This window comes from Macrotis lagotis, chromosome 1 (genome assembly GCF_037893015.1).
Source record: "Macrotis lagotis isolate mMagLag1 chromosome 1, bilby.v1.9.chrom.fasta, whole genome shotgun sequence".
In the NCBI taxonomy this organism is placed as follows: Eukaryota; Metazoa; Chordata; class Mammalia; order Peramelemorphia; family Peramelidae; genus Macrotis; species Macrotis lagotis.
In genome coordinates this window covers 461,045,132-461,063,889 of record NC_133658.1, presented here as the reverse complement: position 1 = coordinate 461,063,889, position 18,758 = coordinate 461,045,132, and the positions used below count along the sequence as shown (strand labels likewise).

At 36.3% G+C, this 18,758-nt stretch overlaps 1 protein-coding gene across 2 annotated transcripts in view; it reads left to right on the top strand.

The window, feature by feature from the left end:
* Nucleotides 1–18,758, top strand: part of SHROOM2 (shroom family member 2) — a 270,900-nt gene that overhangs the window by 114,165 nt on the left and 137,977 nt on the right. For both annotated transcript variants that reach the window (XM_074213587.1, XM_074213588.1), the window contains exon 2: nucleotides 9,852–10,003. In XM_074213587.1, the coding sequence (XP_074069688.1) occupies nucleotides 9,852–10,003 (152 nt within the window). The remainder of the gene's footprint in view (nucleotides 1–9,851; nucleotides 10,004–18,758) is intronic.

Sequence of the window (18,758 nt, the reverse complement as noted above, 5' to 3'; positions counted from 1 at the left end):
AGGTATGGCCAGGTGGCACAGTGGACGAAGCAACAGCCCTGGAGCCACGAGCACCCGAGTCCATATCCAGCCTCGTAAACCCAACAATCACCCAGCCGTGTGACATGCAAGCCACCTGTTCCCCACTGCCCTGCAAAAAACAAAAAAAAAAGAAAGAAAAAAAGACCCAAAATAAAATAAAATAGTAATAATAGTAGGGGTGGCTGGGTGGCAGACAGAGCATTGGCCCTTGAGCCAGGAGCACCTGGGTCCAAATCCGGCCCCAGACACCCAAAGATCACCCCGCTATGTGGCCCCAGGCAGGCCATCCAGCCCTACTTGCCCTGCACCCTCCCCCAAATAATCATAACAAAAAATATGCTTGAGTCTTTGTTCCAACACCAACAACTCTGTCATGGGTGGATCTCATTCTTTATGATAAGTCCATCACAAAAGTTATTTCCATATTTTTCCACCCTTGCCATTGCTGATCGCAACTCCCTCCTTTCTTATTTCTCCACTACCATGTACTCTATTTTCTCTCTCCTTTCACTATGACTCTGCTGTAGGGTCTCTGAGTGGCACAGCAGACAGATCCCTGGTCCTGGGGCCAAGAAGCCCTGAGCCCCCATACCACCCCTTAGGCCCAGAATCCACCTGGCCCTGTGGTCCTGGGCAGGCCTTCCATTCCCAGCCCCTTGCAAGAAGTAAGAAAGAAAATGTGTTATATCTGGCCACTCTCCCCCCATGGTCCATCCTCTCCTCCTTTATTCACATCCCCACCCCTTCCCCCTGCTCCCCCCTCCTTCTTACTCCAGATGTCTATATCCCATTGAGTATATTTGCTGTTTCCTCTCCTAGCCATCTCTGATGAGAGCAGTTTCCCTCATTCCCCCTTGCCTCCCCCCTTCCATATCATTGCAATAGCTCGTTGTAATAAAAAAAAATCTTATGTGAAATATCTTGGACTATTCCCCCCTCTCCTTTTTCTTTCTCCCATTCCATTTCCCTTTTTTTCTTATTGACTCCATTTTTACACTATATTTTATCTTCGAATTCAGCTTTCTCCTGTGCTTCAACTATAAAAGCTCTCTCTACCTGCTCTATTAACTGAGAAGGTTCATATGAGTATTATCAGTGTCATTTTTCTATGCAGGAATACATGCATTTCATCCTCATTAAGTCCCTCATATTTCCCCCCTCTCCTCCAATCTCCATGCTTCACCTGAGTCCTGTATCTGAAGATCAAACCTTCTGTTCAGCTCTGGCCATTCCAAAAGGAACCTTTGAAATTCCCCTGGTTCATTGAAAGTCCATCTTTTTCCCTGGAAGAGGACATTCAGCCTTGCTGGGTAGTTCATTCTTGGCTGCATTCTAAGCTCTTTTGCCTTCTGGTATATTATATTCTAAGCCCTACGAGCTTCCAATGTAGCTGCTGCTAAGTCCTGTGTGATCCTGACTGCAGCTCCACGACATTTGAACTGTGTCCTTCTGGCTGCTTGTAATATTTTCTCTTTGACTTGGGAGTTCTGGAACTTGGCTATAATATTCCTAGGGGTTGGTTTTTTGGGATCTCTTTCTCTGGGGGATCGGTGGATTCTCTCCATTTCTGTTTTGCCCTCTGCTTCTAGAATATCAGGGCAATTTTCCTGTAGTAATTCTTTGAAAATGATGTCAAGGCTCTTTTCCTGATCATGACTTTCAGGTATTCCAATAATTTTTAAATTATCTTTCCTAAGTCTGTTTTCCATATCAGTTGTTTTTTCAATGAAATATTTCACATTTTCTTCTAATTTTTCATTTTTTTGGTTTTGAAGTATTGATTCCTGATTTCTGTTAAATTCATCAATCTCCCTGAATTCTATTCTTTGTCTGAAGGATTTGTTCTCCTCAGAGAGTTTTCTTATCTCTTTTTCCATCTGGCCAATTTCGCTTTTTAAAGCATTCTTCTCCTCAATAACTTTTTAAACTGTTCTATCCATTTCACCTAAGCTGTTTTTTAGCATGCTATTTTCTTCAGCATTTTTTTGGATTTCCTTGACTAAGCTGCTGACTTCATTTTCATGTTTTTCCTGCATCTCTCTCCTTTCTTTTCCCAGTTTTTCTTCCAACTCCCTCATTTGATTTTCAAAGTCTTTTTTGAACTCTATCATAGCCTGAGCCCAGTTTCTGTTTTTCTTGGAGTCTTTAGATGCAGGAGCTTGTGCTTCCTCATTTTCAGACTTATTATTTTGGTCGTTCTTGGGCTCATTTGCGAAATATTTCTCAATAGTCTTCTTTTTGTTTCTCTGCTTGCTCATTTTCCCAGCCTGGGCCTGGTTTGGGGTGTTTCTTGAGCTTTTGGGACACTCCCACAAGGATCTCAGTGTGTGCGGCTCTGTCCTCCCTCCTGGTCTGTCAATGACCATAAGCGCCCCCCTCTGCCAAGGGGCTGATGTTGGGGGGGGCTGCTGTTCTATGGGGGGGCCTAGACTGTGGTCAGGATCTGAATGTGGTCAGAGCTCCAGAGTCCTGTTTCAGGGGCAGAGGACAGAGCTCTGCAATCTCTCTTCACTCCCCTCCCTCAGCTCAATGGGCTCATGCCCTGGGGGCTCTTGCTTACTGACTCCGCCTGCTTCTTTTTCCTGGATCTGGGCTGGGGAAAGACATGCTGCTTGCTGTGTGCCCTGAGGGCTGGGCTCCACGTGCTCACTATGGCAGAGGTCCCCCACTATTCCCCCACTTTGTTCCCGGTGCTCCTCACGGTGCAGCTCAGGAGACTCCCCCGCTGCTGTGAGCTGAGACCCCCAGCACCCTGGAGCTGCCTCTGGCAGGCCACCCCTCCAATCCCGGGGAGCAGAGCCTTTCTGCTCTTTTCCTGGTTACCTTGAGTAGGAGAACTGCCTCACTGGGTCCCTTTGTGGGTTCTGTCTCTCGAAAGTTTAGTTAGTCCTTAGCTGATGAATTTTATCAGAGAGCTCCTAAGACTGGATCCCTTCTTCACAACTAGGTAATTATTAAGTGTCTGAGGTCAGATTTGAACTCAGGTACTCCTGACTCCATGGCTGGTACTCTATCCACTGCTCCATCTAGCTACCCCCAGAATCACTAATCTTAAAACAGATTTATTGGATTTATTTTTTTATGTATTTCCACATTTATTTAGGTGCTTTCATTTTATCAAAGTGAAATGTTTTTTTTTTCTAAAATTACAGATATTCTACAAGACATAAATGTGTAACATCTAATCATCCTTGTGTAGAGGATATTTAAAGATAGCTAAAACCTTGACTAGGAGTTAGGAAGTCTGCATTCAAATTTGGTTTCACACTGGTTCTGTGACCTTGGGTAAACTATTTAGCCTTAGTAAACACTGTAAACATTTTACTGGAAAGTATAAAATAGGAATAATAATAGTGCCTACCTCCCAGGGTTGTTGTAAGTATCAAGTTATATAACACTTGAAAAGTGCTGAGCATAGCGCTTTATTTACTTCCTATTTTTCTTCCTTACCTCCTTAAGTCTAAAAGTACAACTAAGCTGTTTAATTCCAATGGTACCACCTGCTGGTTATATAGATAATTGTAAGCTGACCCATTCTTTCATCACCAGCTCCTTTTTAACTTGTTAGATAAAGCTTCTTTACCAGCACATTATCTCAAAAAATATTTCTTTTTTTGTTGACTTACTTGTCGACTTGTTATTTATTTCTTTTTTATTGCACAAATACAATGCTTCATTTTTCAAGACAGCTATAATTTTACTTGATATTTGTTTTATTTACATATAAATATATTCCTATTTATATTTTCATTGATAATTGTAAACTTCTTGAGTTCAGGGACTGTTTTCATTTTTGTTTTTCTGATGCCTAGCACTGCTTGGCACATAGTAGTTGCTTAATATTTGTTAATGGATTTTGTGAAGAGTTATAAAGGGACCAAGATTTTTAAGACTGTTTCTGCATTCTTAATTCCAGGCCATTGAATTACATCAGAAATTTTAAAACATAACAAATTTTGTTAGTCTTTCTGTATATTCTAATAACCATTTTTAAATAGTCAACTGGAATTTGTTTTATAGTTTTGTATTCTAATTATAGTAAAATAAAATGAAATATTTACGAGAGATAACTGCATTTGAATTAAGGAACTTTAAGAAACTTTTTTGGTATATTCTACATGATTAAACAGACTTCTGTCTTCTTTGCTATCTAATAGGGATGCTCAATGGGATAGCATAAAGAAGAATTGTGTTAGGGTATGGGAAGGGTGGGAAGGTAAAGGAATGAACTTGGATGATCACCAATTTACCCAGTTTCATGAATTCAGAGATTAACTATAGTATTGAAGAAGTTAGATTTAAAATGCAAGTACACAGTACATATTGCTTGTATTTGTACAAATGCTTATATTTGTAAATACTTGTAAATACATTACAAATGCTTATTGAAAAAAGGTTAGATCAAGGAAAACTTAGGAATTGTATGATAATAGAGACTCTTAATTCTAACTCCTTTAGCAAATTAAGTATTCTATTTTTAGCATATTGTTTTCTATTTATTTTGATTACTTAAAATAAGGGCTCAAATAATGGTATTAAATCCCCTGCTTTTCTCAGAGTACTGTAAAGGATGAATAACCTGATGTTGAATTCCCACTCTGGACTTTGGCCTGTTTCCCAGACCTTGTTTTTATCATCAACAAATATTTGAGTGCTGAATAGAGGCTTTAACACTGTACATGGTGTTAACCTTGATGAGCCAAATGATTTAACTATATAATCAAAAGGAAAACCACTCTCAAATTATGGACATATAATTTTTCATATTGGGCATGCCAGGTTCCCACCTAAACTCAGGGGGGAGGGAAAGGAGGGAGTATAATTATTAATGCATCATAAATCATTTGATGTCTGATATATAAATTCAGGTTGTAGCATTGTAGTTGACTGGTTAATTGATATCTAGATTAAAAAAAGTTTTCTGTTATTCCAAAAATAGAACCATTTTTTTTGCTCCTAAGAATTAAGGTGCATTGGATTGTTATCTGAAACTGCTTTAATATTTGGGCAAATTTGATTCTCCTCTCCTCTCTTCTCTTTTCTTGTGAGAGTTCTTTCAGTTAAGGCAATCATATATAACCCAGGATGGAGAATGTGGAACTTGAGGGAATTAGATAAATTCTGGTCAAATTGGAACTCTAATTTTCTTCTCACTTAATAGGGTTACTAGATTTAAGATTCTGGCAGTGAATATTTTTTGAGCACTTAATTGAGCTTTTGAATGGTTAAGGCATAGTGGGAGTTAATAAAAACATATTATATGTGGTTCCTGACTTCAAAGAGCTTACAGTCTAACTGAAAGATTAAGACATGTATATGAAAAATTCAATCATGTATGGCAGTTGAGGGTAAAATATGCTACTAGTAGTGTGACTTGGGGCATGTCACTTAACCATGTTTATCTCTATTTTCCTCATCTGTCAAATGAATGGAGAAAGACTTGGCAAATGATTCCCATTATCTTTCACAAAAAGACCCCCCAAATGGGGTCATGAAGAGTCACATGACTGGACAACAACATGTGTTTAGATTATTCTGCAAGAAGCCTTTCCCAGTCTTCTTTAATCTTAGTGTTTTTTTTCCATCTAAATGATTTTCAGTTTATCTTATCTGTATCTTGTTTGTATATATAATTGTTTACATGTTGTTTCCCATATCAGACTGTGTGTTCCTTGAGAGAAGGGACTGTTTTTGCTTATTAACTTGATTTGATTTGAAAATAATAGATGCTAAATATGGAAAAGAAATTAGAGACCCTAAGGAAAAAATGAGGATTTATTGAAGACTTTGAACATTCTATTTCATGTTGATCAAAATAGTATCTTTGGAAGATTCATCAAGATGCAACATAAAGATGACTTGAATAAAAATATTATTAAAAATTATAGCTAGAGGGAATCTTAGAAATAATCCTTATTCTACAAATCAGAGCAAACTGACTTTCAGATAATATATTTTAAATACTTCATAAACTTTCTAATGCTGAATGAATTTGAACTATTATTATGTTTTGTTATTATTTTTATCATTTCCCAAGATTACATAGCTGGTAACTGGCAGTACTAAACTTAAAATTCTATTATTATGACATCAAATTAATGGATTTTTTCTTTTTTACTCTATCAGTTTTCTGGAAAAGACTTGGATAACTAGGGAATCTGTTTTAATAATCCAGATATGTAGTGACAAAGAAACTAGATTGGGGGTGGGGTGGGAATGAGAATGCAAAGGAAGAAATGGATGTAAGATTTGTTAAAAAGGAAGAATTGACAGAATTTAGTGAGTGAACAGAGGAAAAATAGTAATTTCTTTCCACTTTCTGACCAAGGAAATTGAGAATTCCATGATGAAGCCAGGAGAAGAAATCAGTTTTGAGAAATAAGTTATTAGCTTGATTTTCATTACTCAGGTATTTATTAAATGCTTACTATATGCTAATATCATGCCTAGCATTATGTATTGGAGTAACAAAAACAGTAACAAAACTTTCTTCCCTCAATGACAGATTAAATTTCATCAAGAATTTAGGACACATTTAGGGTTGTGGAAATATCCAAGAGAAATATAGTGATGCAGGAATTTGGAGATGCTGGAATAGAAATCGGAGGAGAGTGTCCTAGTGCATGTTCTAAAAACTTACTCTGTGGAACAAGGACAGTTAGCAATATATGCTTTCCTTGATACAAATCTAGTCTTTATCATTTAGTTTGTCTTGGCTTGTGATCCATCCTGTCCTTTTGACTTCATCCTGTTTTTCTTATTCTTTTTTTCTGAGTGTATCTTTCCTCATCTTTGTCCTAATAGAAACTTTGAACTATTAAAATAAAAGTCATGTTATTTTCATCTTGGAATCAGCTTTGAGACCCTTAGGTAGTGGTAGATTGAAAAGTTGGTTTTTAACATACACACCTGTGGGCAGATAAGTGATCCAGTGATTGGAGTCAGGAAGATTTATCTTCCTGAGTTGAGATGTTGCTTCAGATATTTACTAGCTGTGTGAACCTGGGCAAGTCACTTATCCCTATTTACCTCCCTTTTCTCTTCTGGAAAATGAGCTGACGGAAATGACAAAGCACTCCAATATATTTGCTGTGAAACCCCAAATGGGGTCCCAAAGAGTCAGTAATGATTGAAAATCAATCTCTCTCTCTCTCTCTCTCTCTTTCTCTTTCTCATTTTACATATATATATGACTAAAATGTATTAAAATGCTTTGTTAAAATACAAGATTTTAATTGCTTTGGGCTTTATGATCACCTAGAGGCTTTAAGTTAATGTTATGACTTATAAAATATTTTGCTTAGTGTCCCAGGTTAACAACTATGGAAGTACACATTTTTATTTTAATTGTATACCCTAGCTTCCTCAGATAGTTCATCAATTAACAGTGATACAAAAGATACAATTTCAAACACACACACACACACACACACACACACACACACACACACACACACAGAACTGTAAATGGGAAATATTCTCACAGGGAAGACTCTTTTATAAAGGAGGTGAAAAGGACCAGAAAAGACTTTTTTCAGAAACAGAATTTTAGTTGAGACTTACAGAAAGCCAGAGAAGTCAGGTGATAGAAATAAAGAGGGAGAGAATCCCAGATATGGGAGACAGCAAATGAAAATGTTTGGGAGATGAACTGTCTTTGGAGGAACAATAAGGAGACCAGTGTCTCAGGATTATAGAGTGTATGTGAAGGGAAATTAGTTCAGTCAGTCAATATTTATTAAGTGCCAACTATGTGCTATGTACTAGGGATACAAGAAGAGGGGAAAAGACAGTCTTTGCCCTCAGGTAGTTTACAATCCAATGGGGACAACAACATTCAAATAAGTTTATATAAAGCAAGAATTTACAGGATAAAGAGGAAATACTTAACAAAGGAGAGACACTGGAATTAAGTGAGATTGGGGAAGATTTCTTGTAGAAGGCAGAATTTTAGTTGAGATTTAAAAGGAAAACCAATGAGTTCATGGGTGACAGTAGAGAGAATGCCCAGACCCGAGAGACAGTATCTCATTGTGAGGTATCAAGAAGCCCCTGGCTCAAAGAGTAAAGAGTATGTGTTGGGGAGGAAAGGGAGTGAGGTCTAAGAAGACTGGAAAAGGTCAGAGGGGGCTAGGTTATGAGAGACTTTGAATGCCAACCAGGGTATTTTGTATTTCTCTCCGATGAAATAGGAATCCAACATTGAATAGTTTGGGCAGGGATGATATGCTGGAACTGTGTTTTAGGAAAATCCCTTTAGTGGCTCTGTAGAGTATGAATTAGAGTGAGAAAGACTTGAAGGAGGCAGACTCACCAGCAGGTGGGTCAGGTTTGGAAAGTTTATAAAGGAGGGAGGGTCAGATTATGAAGGACTTTCAAAGTTGAAGAGAGTATTTTATGTTTTATCCTTGAGGTAATAGGGAACCACTATAGTTTCTTGTCTAAGGGAGTAAGGGGTTGTGCCAGTCATGTCTGTATTATAGGAAATAACTGACTACTGATCGGAGGATGGGCTTGGGAGGTAGAGAGACTAACCAGAAGACTATTCTGAAAGTTCAGATATGAAGTAATGACTTCTACCAGGATGGTGGTAATATAAGAAGTGAGAAAGTAATAATCTGTAACCTTTCCCCCTATTAGCTTTGCTGTATCGCAATTATTTACTATAATTTCTTGAAGTGGCACGCTTCAGTATTAAGGGGAAGACAGATGTCTTTTTTTATTGTAACCTTCCAGAATGAACTAGGTTAAAGATTTAAAAATTCAAGAGAATATAGAAATAGGCATTATGAAAAATGTCAGGTTCTAAAGAATTAATTTGGCCAGTGAAGATGAGTGCTTCTTTTTTTGCTAAGTACCAATTGAGATATGACATTTGCTTCAATTTTCAAGCTTAATAACTTAAGGTGATATACCCAAAGCTATCAGTCAATAAGATAAGGCAATATGCAAGAGTGCTGCAGTGTATGGGGAAGAAAAACCAGGAAAATGAAATGAATTTTAGATATAGACCCAACAGTGGTGGTGATCATTTGCACTGGGGCCAATCTGCAGTCTACCAATTGTTTTTCCCCAATTGACTAATGGCAGCCATTGGCAAAGAGACTGCTTAGATAGTGCAACGAAAAGAGCTCTGACTTTGGAGTTGGGGAGGACGGGAGTTCAAATTTGACACTTGACACTAGCTATATGACCCTATGCAAGTTACTTAGGCCCCGATTGTCTCACATCCAGGGTCATCTCCAGTCATTCTGATTCATAATTGGCCATTGGACCCAGATGACTCTGGAGGAGAAAGTGAAGCTGGTGACTTAGCACAGCCTCCCTCACTAAAATCCAAGGGAATTGGATGTTTTTGATCTTCAGTTGTATTCTCATTTAGGGTTTTCTTGGTAAGCATACTGGAATAGTTTGCCATTTTCTTCTCCAGCTCATCTTGCAAATGAAGAAACTGAGGCAAACATGCTTAGCAGTCATACAGTGTCTGAGGCCGAATCTGAGGCCAGATGAAGTCTTCCTGACTCCAGGCCCAGCACTCTAACCATGGAACTCACCTTGGCAGCCACTTGATGGAATACTGTTTTTCATTTGTTTGAAGTGACTTTATCTCTATGGGACATTAAAACAGTAATCATTTGATAACTATCAGATCTGGGCCAGACTCATAAATATAAAGTAATTATGCATTTCATTATATTTTTAGAGTAATCTCTGTACATAGACACAGTGAATCAATATTCACTGATTCTTGCTGTTTTTAGATGTCTACTTAATTTAACTTAATCATCTGACAGAAATAGACTGATACGATATTTATTGTTGTTTTTCAGATTGAAGAAGGAAGCAAAGCTGCAGCAGTTGACAAGTTACTAGCTGGAGATGAGATTGTGGGCATCAATGATATAAGCCTCTCAGGATTTAGACAGGAGGCAATTTGCTTGGTGAAGGGTTCACATAAGACCCTAAAGCTAGTAGTAAAAAGGTAAGATCCCATGCTGTAATGCTTAGATTTTAGCCTGTTTCATCACTGTTTAACCAATTTGATATCAATGACAAAGCATTTTGAAGAAAAAAAAAGTTAAATACAGAACCCCCTCTACTCCTTACCCCCATCATGGGGTTTTTGCTATTTTTGTTTCATTATAATAACCTTGATATGGACCTCAAAATGTAAACATCACTTTGTTGAACTTTTGGAAATCTATAATTAGAACTCAAATTCAACTAAGTCCTTGAAGTTACATATTCTACTTGCCTGTTTATTTTAATCTTGTCATGGTGATGGTGGTGATGGTCCTTTGCTCTTGAAGGGGATCAAGTGACATCATTCACTTTCAAGTAAATTGTATTTAAGTGGGACAGAACTGTGCAGTCATCAGCCTCACTCTCTTCTCCAGTCCTTACAGTTCAGTTACAGGACTCCCCCCCCACTCCCTTTACCCCCATTCCATTTTCCCCACTCCCTTTCCCCCCACTCCCTTTCCCCTCTTCTCCTTCCTCCCTCCCTCCTCCCTCCCTCTGTCCCCCCTTCCCCTTTTCCCCCCTAGTTTTATGCAAAGGTAGTTTTTCAACATTTTCATTTTGCAAATTTATGAGTTCCACATTTTTCTATCCCCTTCCTTTCCCTGATCTCTCCCTATGGGCAGCTAACAATCTGATATAGGTTGTAAATATTCAATCATGCTTCACATATTTCTATATTAATTATGTTGTGCAAGAAGAATCAGAACTAAGCCTAGTTTTCTTTCAGAAAGAATCAGTCTGGGAGGGAAAGAACCTCAGAGTTTTTGAACAAAATGGAAACAATTGCTATTTACACTCACTCTGAAATGTCAAAACATTTTGGACTTGCATATACTTTCCTTGGTAAAGAATGAAAGCAAAGTTTACCAGTTGTCTTAAGAAAAAATTTGCAATTACATGTTGTTCACACAAGGTGGCAGGCTGTTCTATTTTCAGTTTGTTTTCACCATATATCAGCTATGCAGATAGCTACTAATCAGGGCTATTTTTCTTGCTACAAAAGATTCTTCTATTAAGCCAATTTTCAAAGGAAATAAAGCTGTCTGTTTCCATGAAAAAGATCGTTGACAGAAGTTAGGATATAGAATTATGGAAATAATGCCTATAAACAGAATTCAGTTGTTATTCCTAGACACTGTAAAGGTTTTTGCCATTGGTTGTTTTTCAAGTGAATTTGTTTTCCAATTTGCATAGTTTTAATGTTATCAATTCATTCAGAGCATTTGTGGAAAGTGTTTATGTCCTGATAAGTTGATTGTAAAACTGGAATTGTATAAGTGAAGCTATTTTTCATATCTTTTTATATTAGATTTAGGAGACATGTCTATGGGATTATTTGGCTATGGACTGGGGAAGGAAGGACTTCAGGAATCGTTGCTTAGGTTGGAAGCTAGAGAGTGAAGAAGAGTCTTATTCAACTTCTTTTGGGAACTTTATCAGCTTCCTTGCTCTTGAATGCATGACTCCAGTAACATGCTTCTTTTTTTTTTTTAAAAGTTTTTTGCAAGGCAGTGGGGTTAAGTGGTATTTCCAAGGCCACATAGCTAGGTAATTATTAAGTTTCTGAGGTTGGATTTGAACTCAAGTACTCCTGACTCCAGGGCCGGTGCTCTATCCACTGTGCCATCTAGTCACCCCCCCAACATCCTACTTATTTCCCCTCATTTTTAGTTTTTCAGTAATAAAAATATATCTGTACTTTGAATGCAGATACATCTGTGATCTCATTGATATGTACATTTCTTTTAATGCCAGTGGTAATCCCTACATACCTACCCAATCTGTGCAACTCATATCTGGTTTTTCCCACAAATCTGACACTGGGTGTTCACTATCCAACCCAAGAGGTGCCTTCCTCTTAATTCCTTGACATTGCTAAGATATTGATAGTACGTTCAAGCTATCCAGAGACTTAGCCCTTACCCTCCCCATGTGACTAGCCTTTATTTGCTTCTGATCGTTCTTTTACTCTGGTAAGACCCTTTTTTCATGCTTTTGATCTCTTCTTGATTTTGAAATATATGTGAATGGGTATCAACAGTGCTCTTACAATTGTGCCACTTTCAACCCATCTACTTTTTATACTTGCATAGTGTACCCATCCTCTTCCACATTTATTTTCTTCAGTTTAATTTTTATGCACTTATATAATATTTCTGGGACTGATGTTGAAGTCTAAATATAGTGTTTCCAGTGTTAATCATGAAGTTTTTGTTATTAAAGTTTTTTTTTTCCATAGTGGCCTTTTTGCAAGTGCTTATTGGCTTTACTAAGAGTAGATAATCAGTTCCATTAGATCCTTGGAGTTTGTCTCTCCAAGTAAAACTAGACTATTTAGCTTTCATTTTCTTCATAGTATAATGGTGAGATGGTCATGATTGAAACCCTTCATTATATGACCCATTCTTTTTTTTATTGGAAAAGGATGTTGCATGCAGAATACTAATAGCTGAATATAAAATCTAAAAGCTATGTGATTCTTAGTACCCTTTTCCTTTTTTTTTTTCCTTTTGCCCACCTTCTGCTACTTTACCACAGTCAATCTTGAAGCTAAGAGAGACTGAATAGGACTGACTCTAATACTCTGTTTCTATGATTTCTGGGCTTCCAGATCCAAAAATTAATCATCAGATAGGCATCTTCCTGGTCATGAGTCTTTAGAAAGCAAACATAGCCAGTTTCCTTTTTCAGCATGAGAGAACCTGCCAGAGTAGAGTCTCAGCTCTGCATTAACAACATGAAATTGGTGATAACAGGGGAGTAGATCTTTGTGGAAGGAAAGCAAATATTTTCCCCAAAAACTCCAATCAAAGTATACTCCCACAAGGAGGGAGTTGTTCTAATCATTTCATGTGATTAGAGCTTTCTTCCCCTCTCATTGATGACTTTATATCGTGACTTACTTTTTTTCCTTATTCCTTTCCCCATGTTCTCAAAAATAAATAATAAAATGTTTGAGATTTTGACAGTACTTTGTTAGAGGATAAGTAAAGGATATAGTAGAAAAGCTTTTTTATTTTCCTTTACTGAATACTTTATTTGAAAAATAAAAAGTTGAATTTTTAAAATGTCAAGTCCTTAATGCATTTTTGGGAAAATATTGTTGATAATGATTATGATAATAAACTAAAAATATAAATACTCATTCGATATTGAAATTATAATGCAAGAACTATTGTCCTTTGGGACAAAAGAATAGTCAACATTTTAAACTGTCTGATACTTTGAAGTTAATTGACTTAAAAATAGTTTGGAGTTTTATCATTACCAAAGTAGATTTCTTTTAACTCTTTATTTTCCTGTTCTTGTTTTTCATATTTTTTAGGAAGGTTTGGATTTTTTCTATTTGATTGTTTGTTATTCTTGGTATATTGCTTATGTTGTCACTGTCTTACTTTAAAAAGTTTTTTCCCCTAAGTTGTGGTTTTGGATTTTCATATAGTTGGCTTTCTGAACCATCTATAATGGTTCTGTAGTTAGCAGATTCCACTACTTGATATATTAATATACACATTGTAAACAAAGTAACAAAACTTGAAGTTTAAATAACTAGAGCTTAATTTTTCATCTCTGTAGATATTTACAAACTCAGACTAATTTAATTTTCAAAATATTAAACTTGATTCTTTTGAAAGATGCTTTCCAATATCATTAACAGATTCCTGAATATTGAGGCAAAATACTGGTTTCTTTGATCTCTAAAGCCATCTTTTTTTTTAAATCTAGATTTAAATAGTTCTATGCATGGTGCTATAATTTATAATTTTAATCTGTGAAAACCTACTGGAAGCCAATGTTGATGATGAATTCTTAGGTTTCTATGTGGCACATGGAGAATATTTGCAAAGTTAGGATCCCTTTGTTCAGGGAGAGAAGGAATCAATCACTCAAACTTTGTTTTTGTAAGGTTAATCTTTAACTAGGGAGGCCAGTGAGAGGAGTAAGAGCTCTATATAAAAATGCCTCACTTATCTGGGGTTCAGGCTGCTGGTACAGAGATCTGTGTGTGGCTAAAATCTGAAAACTAAAGTCAAAGAGGGTTATTGGAAAGGGTTCTAGACTTAGAGTGACAACATGTATAGGTTTAAATACCACCTATTATACACCTACTACTTATTTGACTTTAAGAACAAGCTATTTTAGTCACAAGTCACATGGCATCAATAAAATAGAGCTAATAGTGAAAGGCAGTTGTAAAGGTGAAGTAAGATAGTTTCTATGAATTACTTTGCAAACCTTATAGTGCTATTAAATGTGAGTTAGTCCTAGGAAAGTTTCTTATACCCCCACTTGAGCTTAATTTCAGGCTGTCAAATTGGTTTTCTAATTTTCCAAAACACTGAATTTAGGAAGCAAAAAATTAGAATGTAAGTGACAGAAGTAACAACTGATATGCTGACAGTGAACAAACTAGTCATAAGAACTATAAGCATAGCAACTTAGGGTCATTTTGTATAGAAAGAGGGCAACTCTTGTCCCCAGAGGGCATCACTATATTTAAAACAAGATAAGTAATAGTTATTTTTGATCCTATATTCCTACATTCTTTTTATATTTTAAAATAAATTGTATTGATCTTTTTTAATATTGCCTAAATTTCCCTCCTCTTCCTCTCCCTGACAGCCATTTCTTATAATAAAGAATATTAAGAAGAGAAAGGTGGGGGAGGGGAGAGCAGCAAAATCAAACAATTCATCTCTGACAATAAAGTAGAAGTTCCATACCTGTGGGACCCCAAATTATACAAAGGAATTGGAACAAGTGTCTTCTCACATGTATTCTTTGGGGTCAAACTTGTTCCATTATACATTCTTTGGGGGGGGGCAAAGCAAGTGACTTGCTATCCATTGTGCCACCTAGCTGCCCCATACATTCATTTTCAATGTTTTGTGGGAATTGTTCTTCCTGTTTACATTGTTATTGACCTGTGTGTGTTCTCCCCCCCCCTTCCTTCATCATGTCATTTTATGTAAATCTTTCTATGCTTCTCTGTATTCATCCTATTTTTCTTTTCTTGCAGCAGTGATATGCTATCACATTCATGTTCCACAGTTTGACAATTCTTCAATAGATAGGTTTTTCTTTATTTCTAGTACTTGTTAACCCCCAAAGTGCTGAATATGGGCCCAGTTTTTTTTTTTTTTTTTTATTATATCAGTGACCCTCTTGGTGTAGATGCCTAGAAATTCAATTTCTGGGTCAGAGTGTGGACCTCTTAGGTACTTTCTTCGAATAATTCCAAATTGCTTTGTAGAATGATTATTCTAATTTATTGGTCTAGTAACATTTGTATGCTTCAATTTCTACAAGCTGTTCAATATGGAATATTTCCAACTTTTGTCATCTTTGCCAGTTTTCTGGTATATACAGAAATTCCACAGTTTTAAACTTACATTTTTCTTATTAATAGTGATTTGGAGACTTTTTCATCAACATGTTGCATTAATTTTGCTTGCAAAAAGTGTCTGGCACTTGGCACAATGCTAACCACTAAGTAAATGCTTAATAAATTCTTATTGACTTGTTATATAAAATTTTTTCAGTTTAAAGTAATCCAAATTATTCATTTTATCTTTTGTTATTGCTTCTTGTTTGGCTAACATTAGTACATCTCATATCTTTAGCAGTCAAAAGTATAAAGTATAAAATCTGTTCATCTTTAATATTCAGGTTCATCCATTTTTTTAGTTGTTTTTTTTTTTTTTTTTTCAGGGCAAATGGGGTTAAGTGGCTTGCCCAAGGCCACACAGCTAGGTAATTATTAAGTTCTGAGGCCGGATTTGAACTCAGGTACTCCTGACTCCAGGGCTGGTGCTCTATCCACTGGGCTACCTAGCTGCCCCATCCATTTTTAATTTAATGTAGAAAATAGTATAAGATATTGGTCTAATTTTTTCCAGTCTGTTTTGCAACTGCCCCAACTGTTCTTAGAAGTTCTTTCTAAAGTTATTTATGTTTTTTTGGGGGGGGGTAATAGAAAGCTGTAATTCTATTATTTCTGATTCCTTTTCTGCCTTTTCTTTTTATTTTAATCTACTTTTCTCTTTATCTAATACAAAGTTTTTATTACTACTCTTTCGTACTGTACTCTGAGGTCTGGAAGTAATCTTTCCCTTTCTAGTCTTTTTCATTATTTCCCTTGACAGTACCATTTAATACTCTATCTCAAGAACAGATGACACAATCACACCCTTTCAACCAGAGGTTTCATACTCCCAGCTGAAACTTAACTATTTTCTATTTCATCTCTCTTGTGTCCTGTGTTTCTTCCAACTGTTCTGATAAATGAATCATTTCCCAAAATCTAGGATTATAGACTTAGAACTAGAAGTGACCATAGAGGTCATCTAGTCCATTTGCACTAGCAGTTTGTAAGTATTCAAAGGTGACTAAAAGGTTCATATTCTGGCCCAAAAATTGTACTTCCAGGAATCTGTCCCAAAGGACGTCTCTGATAAATTTATCAAAAAGATAGTCCCATACATGCCAAAATGTTTTTTCCCCATCAGTTACATGTATAAGAATATCCAGACAAAATAAATACAGAAGAGTGAGGGGAAAGAGAGAGGGATGGGCAGGAGGGGGGAGGGGAGGGGAGAGAGACAGACAGACAAACACACGAGCAGGGGAGGGATCAGGAAGGCTTCTTATAGAAGGTGGTACTTGAGCAGCATTTTGAAGAAAAAGATTCTGTGAGGTTGGAGGTAAGGAGGAATATACACTAGGCAGGGGGTATAAAATCATTAAAATTATATCACATAATCTCTTATATTATCTGGAAGGAAGAGGCAAAATCCTAACTATATTTTAGTTGAACCTCATTTGACAGTGTCCTCTCTTCATTGTCTAATCCATTAATAGTTTTGTGGGAGTCAGTCTATTAGAGAGGTGTAATAGGGGAGATCTATTTCCACCAGTCACATCAAAACACTCCCTTGTTCTCAGACGTTTTACAAAGTAGGCACAAATTTGTTTATGTTGAAAAAAGCAAATATGTTTGCATTGCCTCCTCAGGCAAATATCTACTCTAGTATACCAGTTGCTGTTGGTTAGTCTTATACATATATCCAAGTGACTGAAACTTTGAACCAATCTGCATAGTAAAACCTTTTCATTTTAGTTTGCTCTCACTAGGTAAGAACAAATGTGCTACCTTTAGATTCTTGCATTTTTAAAATCAGATTATGAAATTGTAGTTTTTTTCCTCTCAGATGTCCAAAATTGAAGTATGTTGTAGTTTTAGAGGTCACTTCCTTCGAAATGGACTAGCTAGAGTTGTTAAACATAACAACTGTAATTTCCATTTGAGATATTTGAGGGAAAAATCTTTCATCGCTATGTCTCTGAGATGTGCTAATTACTCTCAATAGATAGGCTTGTTTGGAACACACATGCATTTTAAGCTAAGTATAGGGAGACAATAGTTAAAAAAATAAGGACTTGGGCAAGACTCATGAGCCTTGAAGAGCATTATTTATAAATTGAAGGTATGTGGTTTTTAAATTTCTCTTCATAGAAAAGTTTGTGCGTAATTGAACTACATTTCTTTGATAAACTTTTCTCCAAGAACTCCCAAGAACCTTGGTTTTGCCATTTTATGCTAAAACCATTTTCACATGTTATACCCTTTAGCTTTTATACAACAAAGACAACAATAATAATAGAGCTTGGTAAAATGACAACTGAAGGAATTCGTAGACTTAAAAGGAAATTTGTTATAGAAACATAGAGCTTGAACTTGCAGTTTAGAGGTTATTTAATCCAGCATCCTACTTGTGCAGATTAAGAAATAAAAGCCCAATGATGTGACCAAGTTCACACTGGTAGTAAGTGTCAAAGGCAAGACTTGAATCAAGACTTTCTTGACTCTAGAACCTATGTTCTTTCCACTATACTATAAATTATATATTACTTTAGAAAACTATTATGAAAAACACACAAAGTATTTGAAAACAGATTTTATCCATAATCCAGTTAACTGTGATCAGCCAGAATAATTTCTTCCTGAATTTGTTCAGTTAATGTTGGTTTGAAACCTGAGATTTCCTATTTTTCTAGTGCCATGGGTTCCGGGTGTCCCAAACTTGGCTAGAATAACATCATGGCTAAGATATTGAAGATAAAAGCTAGCATTATTTTTGACTCCTAAGGTTTCTTGATATTTATAGTATTGGAGGGGGAATTTCTGATTATTTAGTAAAAATGGTGAGACAGGTCTCTGTGGCTGCTGACTGTCACCTATCCATTCTCATCCTGTTATTTAAAGGGTGAGTATATGCCAGTAGAAGTGCTCAAAGACTCAGGTGGGAAGAAACCTCTTTGAGATATTCTTTTTTAAAAATTTTATTTATTTAAAGCAATGGGGGTTAAGAGTGTCTTGCCCAACACACAGCTAGCAATTATTAAGTATCTGAGGTCAAATTTGAACTTAGGTCCTCCTGACTCCAGGGCTGGTGCTCTATCCACTGCGCCACCTACCTGCCCCCTGAGATATTCTATTAAGGTTATTCTCCAACTCTATTATTGCCCATGATGTACAAATAGCACTTTATTAAATACTGCCTACACTATTTACTTAGATTTTCATTTATTATGTAAAATGGTGTTCATTCTCATTATGTATGTCTTTTCATTGTGTGATTAGAACATATGATTCTTTTTTACCAGCTATTAAAGATTTTATTTATTTTGAATTTTACAATTTTTCACCCAGT